The 14,901-nt window shown below is 53.0% G+C and overlaps 1 protein-coding gene across 1 annotated transcript in view; it reads left to right on the top strand.

Annotated features, from left to right (window-relative positions):
* LOC140410474 (CUB and sushi domain-containing protein 1-like) overlaps window positions 1-14,901 on the top strand; it is a 3,392,839-nt gene that overhangs the window by 2,656,419 nt on the left and 721,519 nt on the right. The window contains exon 18 of the mRNA XM_072498599.1: window positions 9,235-9,423. Coding sequence (XP_072354700.1) covers window positions 9,235-9,423 — 189 coding nt within the window. The remainder of the gene's footprint in view (window positions 1-9,234; window positions 9,424-14,901) is intronic.

Below are 14,901 nucleotides of genomic sequence, written 5' to 3'. Positions count from 1 at the left end.
GTAAGGGCGAAGGATGGGCTGTGTGCAGCATGACAGGTGAGGTACTGGTGATGTTAAAGTGCCCGTGAGATAATCATTGTCAATGTGTCCCCTGCTAAAACATTGTGAGATCCCTGAGTGAATGATGCCATGATGAGAGTCTGAGATTGGAGTGAGCTGGTGAATGGCTTACGTTGGTGAAGCAGATAAGATCCTTCATCCCCTTCCTGCACTGGATGGCAGGCGGTTGCCCAATGTGCTGACCTCCATTGGAATCGCCTCTCAGGCCAGCGAGGTGAGGTTGATGAGCTTCCTGGAGCTATCCCTGAGGTAGAGGACATCCCAGTGTTGACAGACCCCCTTAATGAGGGCCCCCAGGGAGTCACCACTAAATCTCTGCACAGCCTACTTCTTTGATGCAACGTTCAGAGATGTCTCCTCCACAAAACTGGGCTGGAGAGAGTGTATAAGTGTGTTGGACTGGTGTTCAAATATGACGCCCAAGACCATTGACCCCATTAGGTGACAGCAGGGCAGACGCATTATGTTCCCGAACCAACATGTGATTTGGAGAGTGACTGAGCTGTGCATAATTACTGAGTTTCTGAGCACGAGATTGAGTACAAATGGTTGAGGATAAAAGTCAGAAGGAGATTTATTGCACAAAAGGGTTGTGAGGCTGTGGAATGCATTATTGGAGGTTGTGATAAAGTAAATGACAATGTTAATTCTTCAGAATAGATTAGATAGGTGATTGAATGAAATTGGAATTAAGGGAGAATAACAGGCATATAGTATTGGAACTATTACTCGCGTGAAGGATAACGACCAACAAGGACAGGTTGAGCAAAGCAACCCATTTCTGCATTGCAATTTTGATGAGATTTTTGAAATTATTTTTCATATCATTGCCAGATTTTGGATTTAAGTCAAGTCAATCATAGGCTACAAACAGTGAGGAAAATTGAAGAGGCAGATGGCTGAGAAATACAGGCATGGACACCCTGGGAATCAGAATGATTAAGGCGTGTGGTGGAATGTGATGACGCCAGAAACAGAGCTCAGCAGAACAAGATTGGGTGGGAATACAAAACGGAGCAGGAGTATGGTAAAGCTGCAAAATCAGTGGTGCGGTTAACTTAGTCAGCCTTGTTTTGAAGTGTTTTGTATTTAGTGCAGGATTGTGTGAGGTATTAAAGGTGCACAGAATTCAGGAGAGTTGTTAATGGACCGGATTAACCATTGTGTTTTTTTTCTACTTGCAATATATTAATCATAATCAAAAGTTAACTGGGTACTAATTTCCAAATACAAAAATGTTCTTTGTCCAACAAAAATGGATGAAACCAAAGAGTATTCCTTCGTTTAAGAATATATATTTGCAAGGAATAAATGTGGAGTCAGTTTTTTTCAGTGTGTTTTATTCCCTGAGCCTGCTAAGTACAAGTAATGTCTCAAAACCAGCAACCTTGGTCCAAGGCTGTGCAGAATTTGAAATATTGCTGGATTTCAAGTCAGGTGATTCAGATCAAGTCTGTCGGGTGAGGTCAAGGGTTGCTCGGAGTGCGGGAATAGAGGTTGACAAGCTGCAAAGGGTATAACTTGTCAGATGCAACACTGCACCAATGCAGTACCTACCAAATTGTCCAGGTTATTTTTTATTGTACTCAATCAAAATTGCTGCAATGCACATTCTAAATATGCCCAGTGTTCTGAAAGCTCCAGTTTTTGGACAGCCAGATTTCAGACACCGTGATGTAACAATTTCTACAAGTTTTTAAATGGTTTGGAGAAGGCCAAAGGGATTCATGTGTTATCACACGAGTTAAATATCCCAGTGTCACTGCAGCATATATCATCACACTATCATGTCATTCAGGCATTGCATATTCTTACTTCAAAGTTCCAGAAAGATCTTTGCGTTCACTTCTAATGCATGGATATTTTCTGCTTCAAGGTTCAATGTGAAGTGTCAAGCATGTGGCTGAACTAGGTTAATCAGCACAACAGTTAACACAACAAAGCGACACATGATTTTCTGCATTTTGATGGTTGCCTGCAGTCAAAGTGAAATAGCTGGTACAGTCTTTTTGTTAGGAACCTGGGGCGTCATTCTCCGACCCCCCGCCGGGTCGGAGAATGGCCGTTGGCCGCCGTGAATCCCGCCCCCGCCCCCGCCGAAGTCTCCGAAGGGAGAAAAGTCGGCGGGGCGTTAATGGCGCCGCTGCCGCGGAGAATGTCACGGGCCTGCGCAAGGCAGCCGATTTTCGGCCTGCCGATATTCTCCCTTCCGGATGGGCCGAAGTCCCGTCGACGTGATGACCGTTCACGTCGACGTCAATCAAACCTCCTTTTCATCGGCGTGACCCGGTGCTCCAGGCTCACGCCGACCAGCGAGGAGGTGAGTGACGGCCTGGGGGGTTGGCTCTGGGCAGGAAATGGCGTGGCCGCAGACTGATTGCCTGAGAAGAGGTGTGTCTCGGCTTGTGTGTGTGTGCGGCGGGGGGGGGGGGGGGGTGGTTAGAGTAGGCTGGGCTCCGGGGGAGTGCCGGGAGGGGGTCCGTGCCGGGGTGGAGGTTGTGGAGGGGGTCCGTGCCGGGGTGGAGGTTGGGGGTTGTGGAGGGGGTCCGTGCCGGGGTGGAGGTTGGGGGGGGGGGTCCGTGCTGGGGTGGAGGTTGGGGGTTGGGGAGGGGGTCCGTGCCGGGGTGGAGGTTGGGGGTTGTGGAGGGGGTCCGTGCCGGGGTGGAGGTTGGGGGTTGTGGAGGGGGTCCGTGCCGGGGTGGAGGTTGGGGGGGGGGGGTCCGTGCTGGGGTGGAGGTTGGGGGTTGTGGAGGGGGTCCGTGCCGGGGTGGAGGTTGGGGGTTGTGGAGGGGGTCCGTGCCGGGGTGGAGGTTGGGGGGGGGGGGTCCGTGCTGGGGTGGAGGTTGGGGGTTGTGGAGGGGGTCCGTGCCGGGGTGGAGGTTGTGGAGGGGGTCCGTGCCGGGGTGGAGGTTGGGGGTTGTGGAGGGGGTCCGTGCCGGGGTGGAGGTTGGGGGGGGGGGGTCCGTGCCGGGGTGGAGGTTGGGGGTTGTGGAGGGGGTCCGTGCCGGGGTGGAGGTTGGGGGGGGGGGGTCCGTGCTGGGGTGGAGGTTGGGGGTTGGGGAGGGGGTCCGTGCCGGGGTGGAGGTTGGGGGGGGGTCCGTGCTGGGGTGGAGGTTGGGGCGGGGGGGGGTCCGTGCCGGGGTGGGTGATGGGAGGGCAAATGAGTTGGTCCACCTGGCCAGGTGCCAGCCTCCAACAGTTGGACCCATGCGGTCCATGCCACCTGGCTGGGGGGAGGAGGGGATATGGGCAATGATGACATGTCGTCGTTCCCCTCCCCCCCACCAGGTCGTCATGTTTTCAGATCATCCAGCGATGTTGGCCGCCGTGGTGGCAGCCGCTCATGTCTATGTTGCCCTGGATGAGGAGGAGGAGGAGGAGGAGGAGGAGGAGGAGCGTGCCAGAGAGGCGGCGCAGGCTGCCGCAGAGGGGCAGGCGGCAGCCGCCCAGGCTGGAGGGACACCTGACCGACAGGACGAGGAGGGGGAGGAGGACGTCGCGGCCCCACGGCAACGGAGGCACCCGAGGGCGCCCCGTGTGTACCGGCCCCGGCAGTCATACCAGGACCTCACGGACCGGGAATGCAGGAGGAGACTCCGGATGAGCCGGGAAACCGTGGCACACATCTGCCACCTGCTGGCACACCTGTCACCGCGTGGCACTGGCGGGGGACACCCTCTCCCCGTGTCCGTCAAGGTTACGGTGGCCCTGAACTTTTATGCAACGGGGTCATTCCAGGCACCGAGTGGGGACCTGTCCGGCATATCGCAGACATCGGTGCATCGGTGCATCCGGGCAGTGACAGATGCCCTTTATGCCATGGCGCACCGCTACATCCGCTTCCCCGTGGACCGGGCCAGCCAAGATGCCCGGGCCGTGGGCTTCTCTGCCATTGCCGGGTTCCCCATGGTCCAGGGCGCGATCGATGGGATGCACGTCGCCGTGCGGCCACCTGCAGATAACAGGGCCGTGTTCACTAATAGGAAGGGGACCTATTCGATGAACGTACAGGTGGTCTGCGACCACCGCATGATGATCCTGCACGTCTGCGCCCGTTACCCAGGCAGTGTACACGACTCATTCGTGTTGTCGCGGTCATCCATCCCCGGCATGTACGAGGGACGCCATCCCCGGCTGAGGGGCTGGTTGCTGGGCGACAGGGGCTACCCATTGCGATCGTGGCTGATGACGCCTATACGGAGGCCACGCAATGAGGCGGAGAACCGCTACAATGATGCCCATGTAGCGACAAGGGGAGTGATCGAGAGGTGCTTTGGCGTGCTGAAGATGCGTTTCAGGTGCCTGGACCTCTCTGGGGGCGCCCTCCAGTATCGGTCAGATAGGGTCGGCCGCATCATTGTGGTGTGCTGCGTCCTGCACAACATAGCCCAGCAGAGGGGCGATGTGCCGCAGGCAGAGGAGGGCGGAGTGGAGGAGCAGCAGGAAGAGGCCCAGTCCTCCCCAGATGAGGGGGATGGGGGCAATGGTCAGGGCAGACGGGGTAGACACAGACGGGTGGCTGTCCACCGTTACCGGCTGGCCCAGCGGGCACGGGACAGACTGATAGACGCCCGCTTCACTGACTAGATGGGCGTGGGAATCGGGTAGTATGGCCACAGACCGCACACCATGACAACAGCCGACCACCCACACCCCCCACCCATCCATCCACCCAGCACCATCACCCCCCTCCCCAACCCCACACACCCCACCCGCATGCACACCACCCCCCCACTCCCAATTGCCGATCCACCGGCGGCACAACGGGCCGGGCTCACCCAGTTGCGGGTGGACGCGTGTCTATCGCAGGCCATGGAGAATGATGACAGCCCGCCTCCGATGAGCTCCTGGCTCTACATCGTTGGACTATGTCTGACCCATGGCCACAGTACCACCATCCACCCGGACCATCCCTGCATGCGGCTGTGATACTGCAGCGCACGGTCCCGTCCTCTGCCCGGGGGATGTTGATGGCGGCCCAGGGGGAAGGGGGCAGACTCACCTGGGGCTGAGGTAAGACCACCCCTCACACACACACTTGCGCTCAACGTACATGACACCCCCGCACACTTTGGACAGAGCATAAAGGCAGCTTCGGTAGGTGTAACATTGACTTTAATAACCAAAGGAGTTCATGCACGTGCCCTAGCGCCTAAAACTCATCTGTGCCCTGCACCCGTGCCAACTTACTCAGTGTCTAATTGTTTGGCCTTACGGGCCCTTTGACTACGTCTACGTGGTTCCCCAGACGGTACAGCAGAACTGGAGGTGGACTCCTGTGATTCCTGCCCTCTGACACTGGATCCCTTTGGCGGCCGTTTCCTGGGGCGTCCTGGCCTAGATGGGCCAGGCTGCGGCCCGGGCGACTGGGATGGCGAGCTGCCAGCCTGTCCTGCCCGTTGCCCACCCGATGCACCTGGGACGGAAGGGGGGGAGTCCGAGGTGTCGCGGTGTACCGGGACCTCCCCTACAGAGGGAGCCGGGATGGACCACACCACCTCCTCCTCCCTCGGGGTGCCCGATGGCCCCCAGGCCTCTACATGGGTGGGGGATGCGAACGGACTGGCCATCCGACGCGCCCCCGACATCTGGCGCTGCCAGTCCTGGAGGCCCGTGCTGGTATCGACAGGGGTCTGCAGGTTTGCAGCCATGGAGCCCAGGGGGTTGTCGAACCCTGTCTGCGACAGTGCGACGCCAGCTCGCACATGGCCACTGGCGCCGATGCCCTCAGCGATGGCCTGCTGAGACTGGGCCATGGCCTGCAGAGACTGGGCCATGGCCTGCAGAGACTGGGCTATGGCCTGCTGAGACTGGGCCATGGCCTGCTGAGACTGGGCTATGGCGTTGAGCGCCTCTGCCATCTGGCGCTGGCACTGGCTCATGGCCTCCTGTGAGAGGGCAGCCATTTCCTGGGCCACAGACGCCGCCTGCACGGAAGGCCCCAGGCCTCGCAAACCGTTCCCCATGTCTGACACCGTCGCACCCATTGCCTCCACCGCGGACGCCACCCGTGCGGTGTCAGCCTGGGTGGCACGCATGACCGGGACCACTCCCAGCTCCTGGACGCGGGTGGACTCCTCCACCTGCGACCGCAGCCGCCGCAAGCCACCCGTCACCCTATTCGCTCGTCTCCGTGTCGGTGGTTGCATCGGATCTATGTGTGGGTGTGGTAACTGCAGGAACCCGGGATCCATCTGGGCGGCAGATGTTCGCTTGGCCTGGGCTGCCCTCCGACCGCCCGGTCCCTCTGCTGCTCCTACCTCCACCTGCTGTACCGGGACGGCTGTGTTGTGCGCACCAGTGAGTGTACCAGACGCCTCATCACTAAAGTGCCCAACCGTGGTGAGTGTTTCTGCGATGGTGGAGGGTGTTGGTGACAGCAGTGGCGTTGTGTCGTGCTCTTCGTCCCACTCTGAGTCCATGGCACTTTGGGGTGGGGGTTCGTCTCCACCCATCCACTCTGAGTCACTGTCCGGTATTTCGTCTTCCCGGGTAGGGGTGTCCTGGGTAGTGCTGTCCCGGGTAGTGCTGTCCCGGGTAGGGGTGTCCTGGGTAGTGGTGTCCCGGGTAGGGGTGTCCTGGATAGTGGTGTCCTGGGTAGTGGTGTCCTGGCTCGGATGTGACGGGGGCCTGTGGCTGCCCCCCTCATCGCTGGGTGGTCGCTCCCGCACGTGACGGGGGTGTCGTCTCCCTGTTGCTCCAGGTCTCTCCGTCTCCCGTGGTCTCCGAGGGGCATCCTGCGGGCGTCGCATGCTGGAGGGTTCGGGTCTCTCCGTCTCCCGTGGTCTCCGAGGGGCATCCTGCGGGCGTCGCATGCTGGAGGGTTCGGGTCTCTCCGTCTCCCGTGGTCTCCGAGGGGCATCCTGCGGGCGTCGCATGCTGGAGGGTTCGGGTCTCTCCGTCTCCCGTGGTCTCCGAGGGGCATCCTGCGGGCGGTCTGCATCTGCGGGGATGGGTGCCTGGACGTTTGGTCCTGCGATACACAATGAAGCATGCATGGTTAGACATCAGGCAGTGATCAGGTGATACGGGAGAGGGGGATATAGGGGAGGGGGGATATGGGGACGGGCTGTTGGTGGCTCACTTGCTCGTGGGGCCCCGACCTCTGCATCAGCAACCTCCCGGTCGTCAGGTCCGCCAGCCAGTTCCAGGGCCCTTTCCTCGTGTACGGTCAGTGGCCTCTCATCAGCGGGCCCTCCTCCAGTCCTCACATGCTCCCTATTGTTGTGTGCGCGCTTCTCCTGGGGGGGGGGGGGGGGGGGGGTGGTGGCAGGGGTAAAAGGCAACAGTGTTAGGCAGGTATATGAATGCACGCCATCGGTTGCGCGTGCATTGCAGAGGTTAAGGTTAGGGCTGGATTCACTTGGGGATATGGGGGATATGGGGGAGGGGGGATATGGGGGAGGGGGGATATGGGGGATATGGGGGAGGGGGGATATGGGGGATATGGGGGAGGGGGGATATGGGGGATATGGGGGAGGGGGGATATGGGGGAGGGGGGATATGGGGGAGGGTGGATATGTGGGAGGGGGGGATATGGGGGAGGGGGGATATGGGGGAGGGGGGATATGGGGATATGGGGGAGGGGGGAATATGGGGGATATGGGGGAGGGGGGGATATGGGGGAGGGGGGAATATGGGGGATATGGGGGAGGGGGGATATGGGGGATATGGGGGAGGGGGGGATTTGGGGGAGAGGGGATATGGGGGATATGGGGGACGCTCACCCTGCCTGCTCTGACGAGGTCGTTCACCTTCTTGTGGCACTGGGTGCCTGTCCGTGGTGTCAGGGCCACAGCGGTGACGGCCTCTGCCACCTCCCTCCACAGACGCCGGCTGTGGCGTGGGGCAACTCTGCGGCCGTGCCCGGGATACAGGGCGTCCCTCCTCTGCTCCACCGCATCCAGGAGCGCCTCCACATCGCGTGACTCGAACCTCGGGGCTGAGCGACGGCCAGCCATCAAGTCGGGTGTTGCGGTCGGCTGTTCCGGTCGGGTGGGGGGGGAGCTGCGCGGCCTTATGAGCCGTCACGCCGTGCAGCGCGTATGACGCTGCACGGCGTGAACCACTGCGCAAGCGCGGATCCCGTTACGTCGCTGCTAGCCCATTTCGGGCCGCAGACTATCGGCCCATTTTTATGACGTGACGCAAGTGGGATTTGCGCCGTTTTTTGCGCCGATCGGCGGAGTTTCCGCCGATAACGGAGAATTTCGCCCCTGATGTTGGAGTGAAATGGAGGTTACTATGTGGTAAATTTGCCTGAATTGGCCAATTAGTAACCAGAGGGCAGCCTTGCTATCCAAAGGACAGCAGGTGAACTCCCAAAGCCAGAGGGCCAAAAAAGAGGCCCTCCAGCCTCTGGGATAGATGAAGCCTGCAATTCAGATAAGAAAGAGAGAAAAGGTTCATCATTTTAGGGGGCCCAATATCCAACTTTGTAAACTTTTAAGTAAAATTAAAACTGCAGCTGCACCACTATGGTGAAGGGGAAGTCTGCAGCTGTAGCCTGATGAGCAAAGGAGGCCTCAAAGCTTGCCTGGAGTGTTTTTCTCTGTCCTCGACTGCAGCCTCCAGGCAGCTGGCCTAGCTCCCAAACACGTGGGTGGCCTTTGCCATTAGACGATAATAGGCCATTAACTAACTATCGCACTGAGTTATCTACCTGCCACTTGCTGGTGGGTAGCCATGGCAAAACCCAGCTGGGTTGTGGCAAACCAACTCCCTGGCATTGAATACATTTTTGAACCTGTCCGTGTTGTCGCCATAATAGGCTAAAAACTTTGCACCAAGATTGTGTGACAATTATCCCATTGTGATTAATTATCTTAAGTTGACTAAATATTATTCAGGTGCTTTCAGTCCCACATAACACTGCATGGTGTACAGCATGCAATGTCAGAACAAATGTAATAAAATTGGCATATAAAATGTATCTTCCTACCTATGGGTGGCATGATAGCACAGTGGTTAGCACTGTTACTTCACAGCGACTTGGGGATTTTTACAGTAACTTCATTGCAGTGTTAATGCAAGCCTACTTGTGACAATAATAAAGATTATTATTAATGAAAACAAATTATTTTCAAATCATAATAAAGTATAGTAATAAATACTAATACATTAATATTTGATTTCTTAAATCATTTTTAATCGTTCTAATTATGTGTTTTGTAGGTATTACCTTGGAACTAGATTCTTGCTTAGATCCAGGAATTCCCGTAAATGGGCGGCGACATGGAAACAACTTTTCTATTGGGTCAACTGTGACCTTCAGTTGTTGCCCAGGGTATACGTTAAGTGACGATGCACCTCTGATATGTGAAGATAACCGTCAATGGAACCATGCTTTACCAAGCTGTGAAGGTAGGCATCTATCTCTTGCACATAGCTACAAAAGTACTTCTATTTCAAAAGTACCTGCCTCGCAAGATAAATGGGGAATTTGGGCGATTAGAAATTTAGTAACTTGAGAACAAGTCACTTCATAATTCAAGACCCTCTCCCTCATTTAATGCAGTTATTCATCAAATGTTTTTTCCTATTGAATCAATTAATTTTGACATTTGAGAAGAAAGTATGGGTAGAACGAAAAGTAGAAATGGAAAGAAATGAAAATCAGAGAGGGCAGATTTATGAATGGGTTATCTAAAGATTTGAGAAGGAAGATGAACATCTATGTCTTGTTTTCAAAATTAATGCTTTAAATTGAATTTACTTTGGTGAACCAATATAATTTTCAAGGTCTGAGGATTTAGAGCTAAGGTTTCCACAGAGTTAAAAGGAGCTCAGAGCTAAGTCTGTTCACTGTTTCTTTTAATGCAATATTAATTATCAGTTAGGAATGAAATTGACTGTATAATGTGAGGCCATTAAATGTGGTATTCTACTCATTCAGAGGTAATTAGACATTGGTAACTGTTATTACGCTGAACCATGACCAACTTTTTTGGATTTAAAAAATAAATTCTTTGTTCCACTTCTACTGCAGGCAGTTTATGATTTCAGGTGGCATTTCTACCCATTGGTAGAAGTGATACTTCATCTGTGACCTGGGTAGGAAATGGCAGGGAACAGTGTGGTTATTTGCGGGATGGGTTAATTTACAGCTGAGCATATTCCAGTTATCAACTTTTACCCGTAATCTCTTATTTCCAATCGGCCCACTGAACAGTTACCAAGAATTCCGATCATGTTTTATTCAGCACACCAGTGTCTAACTATAGGTTGCCACTGGCACCCTCATAATGACTGATTTGGTGATTAAAAATTAAATAAAAATTAAACTCTTTCAGCAGGAAGGAACTTATTTTTGAAGTGGTGCAGTAGCATGCAGGACCATTTGCCCTCCTTCGCATTTCAATTTTAATTAATATGACAACTTTAATTCATAGCAGGCAGTTCTCAGTGCTTCCTGAAACCAAAAATAATAAAGTGCATTTATGTAGCCTCTGTAATGCAGTAAAACATTCCAGGCGGATTGTGAAACAAACTTTGACATTGAGACACAAAAGGAGGTATTAAGACACCAAAGAGAAAATGCTGGAAAATCTGCGCAGGTCTGGGAGCATCTGTCGGGAGAGAAAAGAGCTGACGTTTTGAGTCCAGATGACCCTTTGTCAAAGCTAAAAGAAAGTGGGAAATATTTATACTGTGGGGTGAGAGAATGAAAGATGAGTCATAGCCACACCAACCAAGGGAACAGAGTGCGAACAGTCACAGAAACCCAGGGAAAAGAGTGCTAATGGCAGGTCCCAGAGAGAACAAAAGGTGTGAAAGGCCAAACAGCAGAGAAATTAGCATCAGCGGGTAAACTGTGACAGATGTACATGTGGGGGAAGGGGAAGGGGAAGCAAAGGGGAGAAAAGGTAAGGAAAGGGGTGGATAAGATGGAGGGGGAAATATATATAAAGACAGACTAGAAGGAAAGAGATAGTAAAGACAGTTAAAATGAAGTGGGATGAAAACAAAGAGGTCGAGGTGGGGTAGAGCTAATCATCTGAAGTTGTTGAATTCGATGTTGAGACCGCAAGGCTGTAGTGTGCCTCACCGGAAGATGAGATGTTGTTCCTCCAACTTGCGTTGAGCTTCACTGGGACATTGCAGCAGGCCAAGGACAGACCAGTGGGATGGAAGCAGGGTCTTGTGTTAAAATAGCAAGCAACGGGAAGGTCAGGGTCCTGAATGCGCACACACCGAAGGCGCTCAGCAAAGTGATCACCCAGTCTGCGTTTGGTCTCTCTGATATAGAGAAGACCACATTGGGAGCTGCAAATGCAACAGACCAAATTGACAGAGGTGCAAGTGAAACGCTGCTTAACCTGGATTGAGTGTTTTGGGCCTAGGATGTTAAGCATGGAAGAGGTAAAGAGGAAGAGGGGCAGGTGTTACACCTTCTGCGATTGCATGGGAGGATGCCATGGGTGATGGGAGACGTATTGGATATAGTGGAGGAGTGGACTAGATTGTCTCGGAATGAACGGTCTCTGTGGAATTCTGAGAGAGGGAGTGAAGGGAAGATGTGTCTAGGAGGGAGGGGATGGGGGAGGGTAGTGGCACGGCAGATGGACCGCACACTGTTGAGGGCCCTGTCAACAACTGAAGGTGGGAAATCACGGTTGAGGCAAAAGGAACACATTTCCGAAGCACCACTTTCGAAAGTGGTGTCATCGGGACAAATAAGACGGAGGCGAAGGAACTGAGAGAAAGAGATGGAATCCTTACAGGGTGTAGGATGTGAAGTGCTGAAGTGCAGATAGCTGTGGGAGTCATTAGGCTTGTAATGGATATTAGCACTTAGTCAGAAATGGAGAGAGAAAGGTAAAAGGAAGGGAAGAGAAGTGTCTGAGATGGACCAGATGAAAGTGATGGAGGAGTGAAAACTGGAAGTGAAGTTGATGAATTTTTCTAGGTCTGGTTGAGAGCATGAAGCGACATTAAAATAGTCATCTATATACCGGTAAAGGAGTTATGGGAGGGGACCAGGGTAGGCCTGGAACAAGGAATGTTCTGCATACCCCATAAAAAAGCAAGCATAGCTAGGACCCATGCGGGTACCCATTGTTACACCTTTGATTTGGAGAAAATGGGATGAGTTAAAGGAGAAGTTGTTGAGAGAGAGAACGAGCTCCGCCTGGCTGAAGAGAGTGGTGGTGATGGGAATTATCCAGGCGTCTGTTCAAGAAAGAATCGAAGAGCTCTCAGGCCATCGTGGTGTGGGATGGAGGTGTAGAGGGATTGCACATCCATGGTGAATAGAATGCGGTTAGGGCCCGCGGACTGGAAGCTGACAATATGGTGCAGGGCGTCAGAGGAATCCCGGATGTAGGTGGGGAGGGAATGGACCAGAGGAGAGAGGGTGGAGTCAAGGTAAGAGGAGATAAGTTTGGTGGGGCAGGAGCATGCTGACACAGTGGGCCTGCCGGGACAGTCCTTTTTGTGGATTTTGGGAAGTAGGTAAAAGCGAGCTGTCCAGAGTTGGGGGACTGAGGTTGGAAGCCTTAGGGAGAAGGCATCCAGAGGAAATGAGGTCACTAACGGCGTTCGAGATAATGGCTTGATGTTCAGTGGTCTGGTCATGGTCTCGGGGGAGGTAGGAGGAAGTATCTGAGAGTTGGCGCGCAGCCTCTGCGAGGTAGAGGTCAGCATGCCAGAAGACAACAGCACCCCCTTTGTCAGCAGGTTTGATGACAAAGTTGGGGTTGGACCTGACAGCTTGGTTAGAGGGAAAGGTTTTGAGGACTGCCTTAGAGGAGGAGAGGGAGGTACAGAGGCAGAGAGATGAAGAGAGGGAATTCTGGAGTTTAGCACTTGGGCAACTGTAAAACACGGTGGCCATTTATGGAGCAATTAAAATTGGGGACGTTCAAATCTCCAGAATTTGCAGTGATCTTGAAAGGTTCTGGAACTGGAGGAGAGTTCAGAGATGGTGAATGACAATTCCACAAAGGGATTTGAAAACAAGGATGACAGTTTGAAAACTGAGGACTGGTCGGACTGGAAGCCAAAATAAATCAGTGAGCACAGGAGCAACAGAACAAGATTTGTTGCAAGTTAGGGTACAGAACACAGAATTTTGGATGAGTCACAGAATGGAAGAAAAGACACTCTATGGGTTCTGCCCAGCCTAATCCACTCGGAGGAGAACAACATTTCTCAGCATGTATTCATTAGTTGGTGCCTGAGTGTTGAAGGTTCATCTTTGAACTATGATGACCATGTCAGTTAATCAAGATCCTAAAAACCCAATCACTGCAGCCAAACAAAAATCTGAAATATTTATGAGAGAAGCTGAATGTATTTGCATAACTCATTGCATTCAAAAAAGGCAATTTTTTTAGGACTAAATGGTTATGTAATACAAAATGGATTGTATTCTTGATGCAACCATCTGCTCTTCCTGCTTTCTGTGAAGTCAGAGCAGCTGTTGTGGCTTGAAGTATTGTTTACGTTTGATTTTACAAATGGTTTGAACATCTGTGGTGGACATGGTGCACCTTCAATACCCTTCCCTCCAACCTCGCTTTTCCCCCAGGGTTCTGCCCATGATATCCCATGCTGAATCTACTAACTCGGTTCCTCCTGGGGGCGGGGGAGGGTGTGTGTGCCAAACTCCCAACTTTCCCGGTCTATCTGACAGTGCCAAAAAGCTGTTGAGGGTCTCCAATATTCAAATTCACATGGGAAAGTGCCAAAAGCAGATGATTGGAGCTTAACAACATTGGCTTAGAATTACATTTTGCTCACTTCATTGAGGAGGTCCAGTGTCATTTCAGCACATTAAGGAAGTTAATAACTGGTCAGATAAATGCTGCTCTGTACTGAGTTAGCTAATGTCTGCTGAGACCACAGCATCAACCTGGGAGTGGGGAAAATCAATTTGGGTTTTCTCTCTTGTATTTCTTCACATTGTGGAATGTGGGCCACACTGCTAAAGTGGTGTTATGAGTATATCATACAGTATGGGATTGGGGTCACAGGCAGGTCAGGTAAGGTTAGCAAAGTTCCTTTATTGAAAGATTTGGGGAGGCAGTTGTTTTTTTAACCAGAATTGGCAGTATTCAAAATCTTGTTTGGTAGCGTCTCAAAATCAATTTTCCAAACTGCAGCCGCATATACACATTACAATCCCCACACACACTCATCCCAGCCAACAAGATGGCATTGGTTGTGCTGGGACATGCCCATACAGCTGATGGGTCGGCTGGGGCCAGAGGGCACCCAGGGGAGTAGCCTGGGGGGGAATACCTATTCGACCGGTGTTCACAGTGGACTATTAGCGGCTTGTGCAGCTGCATGGCTGCCTTGCCGGCTGCGGCAATGGCTCCATGCCCGTCCATCCTGACCCAACAGCCAACCTCCTGGCCACCCCCCGCTACTCCCGCCGGCCCTAGCAGATGCCTCCAGCCAACAGCACAACTGTCATCAAACTATGCCGATGTTGGACACTTTCCGTACTCCCTCTCTCTCCCTCAGCAGCTACGATGCCGGTTTCATAAGTTTTAAAAACACAAGTGAACCGCTCCGTTGGAAACTTGGCCCATCAGAGGCGGATGCCCCGGAGAATACCGGGTTGGGCCCACTAATGACATGCAAACGGTGTTTACTGTACGTGCATTCCGGTCTGCATTTACGCTGCTGTCGAGGTGATGGAGAAATGTGATTTGGCGTCAAATCAGCACGAGCTGCGATTTTGGTGTCAGAATATATTCTCCGCCCAATCGCCTTTCCTGATTTCGGTGTGGGCCAACGGAGAATCCAGCCCCAGGCTTATGCACAGACTTGCAAGCTGTGGTCTAGCCATAGTTAAATAGGCTTCTCATAATTTCCTTGCTTGTCAATTAT

The sequence above is a fragment of the Scyliorhinus torazame genome, chromosome 4 (genome assembly GCF_047496885.1).
Source record: "Scyliorhinus torazame isolate Kashiwa2021f chromosome 4, sScyTor2.1, whole genome shotgun sequence".
NCBI classification, from domain to species: domain Eukaryota; kingdom Metazoa; phylum Chordata; class Chondrichthyes; order Carcharhiniformes; family Scyliorhinidae; genus Scyliorhinus; species Scyliorhinus torazame.
Note: the sequence above shows the minus strand (reverse complement) of the source record. Positions and strands in the feature narration are given on the sequence as shown.